Source organism: Antechinus flavipes, chromosome 4 (genome assembly GCF_016432865.1).
Source record: "Antechinus flavipes isolate AdamAnt ecotype Samford, QLD, Australia chromosome 4, AdamAnt_v2, whole genome shotgun sequence".
Classification (NCBI taxonomy): domain Eukaryota; kingdom Metazoa; phylum Chordata; class Mammalia; order Dasyuromorphia; family Dasyuridae; genus Antechinus; species Antechinus flavipes.
This window is the reverse complement of record NC_067401.1, coordinates 188,484,991-188,487,380: the sequence shown is the minus strand read 5'-3', so window position 1 is coordinate 188,487,380 and position 2,390 is coordinate 188,484,991. Positions and strand designations below refer to the sequence as shown.

The 2,390-nt window shown below is 34.9% G+C and overlaps 1 protein-coding gene across 1 annotated transcript; it reads left to right on the top strand.

Annotated features, from left to right (window-relative positions):
- Nucleotides 1-1,147: 1,147 nt before the first annotated feature.
- On the top strand, nt 1,148-2,077 carry LOC127561428 (olfactory receptor 2W3-like). Its single transcript, XM_051996672.1, has one exon. It carries the CDS (start codon nt 1,151-1,153, stop codon nt 2,075-2,077), a length of 927 nt encoding a protein of 308 aa, XP_051852632.1. The 5' UTR covers nt 1,148-1,150.
- The last annotated feature ends 313 nt before the right edge of the window (nt 2,078-2,390 follow it).

The window sequence follows — 2,390 nt, the reverse complement described above, 5'->3', positions numbered from 1 at the left end:
CTTCATACAAAGAAGTGTGTGTAAAAAGAGGAGAGCGAGAGAGAGAGGGAGAAAGGGAAAGACAGAGACAGAGAAACAAATTATTTCCTTTAAAAATATTTTGTTATTTTGAATTGAAACCTGGCTGATTCAGAGTGCATGTATGAATTACCTAAGTCTTTGAAAATGCTATCTATACTTGCAATTCCATATTTTTTCCTGACAGTTACTTTCAACCCTTAGAAATGTGACTTTTCACTCAATTGAAACAATTCTCTCCAAAATTATTAGTAATGTTCAAATCTAAGCTATTTTCTCAACCCTCTTCTTATCTTCTTTTAATATTATTGATTACTATCTCCTCATGAATATTCTTTCCTTCTTGAATTTTTATGACATCTCTCTGTTGGTTCTCCTTCTTCTTATCTGAACACTCCATAAAACATGTCCCTTAAATGTACTCTGTGACTCTGTTCTAGACCTGCTTCTCTTCCCTCTCTCTACACTCTTTCCCAGTAAATTCAGCAACTCACTTAAGTTTATCATCTCTATGCTGATGCCTCTCAGATTTAATAAATATTTTTTGATTGATTGATACATGGAAAATCTAGATTAAACATACTTAGTTTCTTATTCAACTAATAAGTCACTCCAATCAACAGGATTTCTCATTTAATTGAGCAGTTCTTTAAAATTTTTCTTTCTTTTTTATATGAAATTGACCAAATCAATGTTTTATTTTTTGCAAAGCTTTTGTCAGAGAAAGAAAATCAGTCAAACTGAGTGTTTGAGGATTTCTTTATGACCCAAGGAACCAATTAACTGAATTTTTCTTCTTTTGGCACATTATTTTTATCATGTTTTTTATTTTGACTTAAAAGTGAAGTAGCTAAAGATATACATTACTTTTGGTGCCATTTTTTTTTTATGCTAGTAGTAAACACAGTAGGTGTTGCACTGTGACAGAATCTCTAGATAATGCTATCAGATAAAGGACCAAAATTTTGAGATTTAGCTCAAATTTCCTGCTACGTGTTATAGTCATATAAAAATGTTTCAGATTACCTTTTACTTTATTTTATTGGCATCATTTTCTCCCTGTGCTATTCCTTCTTTCAGAATTTAAATATATTATTCTTCTCCTACAGGCACATGCTAAGAAATTATTGTCATGAGCAACAAAAGTTCCTTGGAACAATTCATCTTGTTGGGTTTCTCTGATCGGCCTTGGCTAGAGCATATCCTTTTTATTATAGTGTTAATCTTTTACTTAATTACTTTGATTGGCAACATCATCATTATCTTAGTCTCCCAATTAGACACCCGGCTGCATACTCCTATGTACTTTTTCCTTACCAACCTCTCTTTTTTGGATCTTTGTTTCACTACCAGTTCCATCCCTCAGCTTCTCTTCAACCTGGGAGGCCATAATAAGAGTATTAGCTTCTTAGGTTGTGCCATCCAACTCTTCATGTTCCTTGGATTAGGGGGTACAGAATGTATCCTCTTGGCTGTCATGGCTTATGATCGCTTCACTGCCATTTGCAAACCCCTCCATTACACTGTGATAATGCACCCCCAGATCTGTGTGCAGCTGGTGGCTGTGTCTTGGGGTGTTGGACTCCTTAACTCTCTAGTTATGTCTCCTATAACAATGAAATTACCTAGATGTGGAAGACGTCAAGTGAAACATTTCCTATGTGAGATGCCAGCATTAATTAAGATGGCCTGTGTGGATACAGTGGCTATTGAAAGTACAGTTTTCATCTTATCTGTAATAATTGTCTTAGTGCCTCTCTCACTTATTCTTGTTTCTTATGGATTCATTACCCAGACAGTTCTGAGGATTAAGTCAGCTGCAGGTCGGAAAAAGGCCTTCAATACTTGTGGATCCCACCTCAGTGTGGTCTCACTTTTTTATGGAAATATTATCTACATTTATATGCAACCAGGGAATAATTCCTCTCAAGACCAGGGAAAGTTCCTTACCCTCTTCTACAATTTGGTGACTCCGATGTTGAACCCTCTTATTTATACTCTTAGGAATAAGGAAGTGAAATCTGCATTAAAGAAATTATTTTGGAAAAAATCAGGCTAAGGTGACAAGTGAGGTAAAAAGATAGGAATGTTATAAGGACTTATTATTTACAAAGCATTGTGCTAATAACTTGATATAAAAAAAAGGATCTTTGCTCTCAAGGATCTTCTATTCAACTGGGGAGAAATAGCACATGTACATAGAATAGCAAATCAAATGTATATGAAGCAGATACATGCTGTGGAGAGGGTAGTGTATTAATAACTGAAAAGATCAGGATAGCAGGTGGCATTTGAAACTTGAGTTGAGTCAGGCTTTTAAATTTGTTGTTGTTCAGTCATTTAATTGTATCCAGCAGATACAATTTGTGACC

Excerpts from the sequence above, each read along its gene's own strand:
- LOC127561428 (XM_051996672.1), top strand. The coding sequence starts at position 1,151 with ATGAGCAACAAAAGTTCCTTGGAACAATTCATCTTGTTGGGTTTCTCT.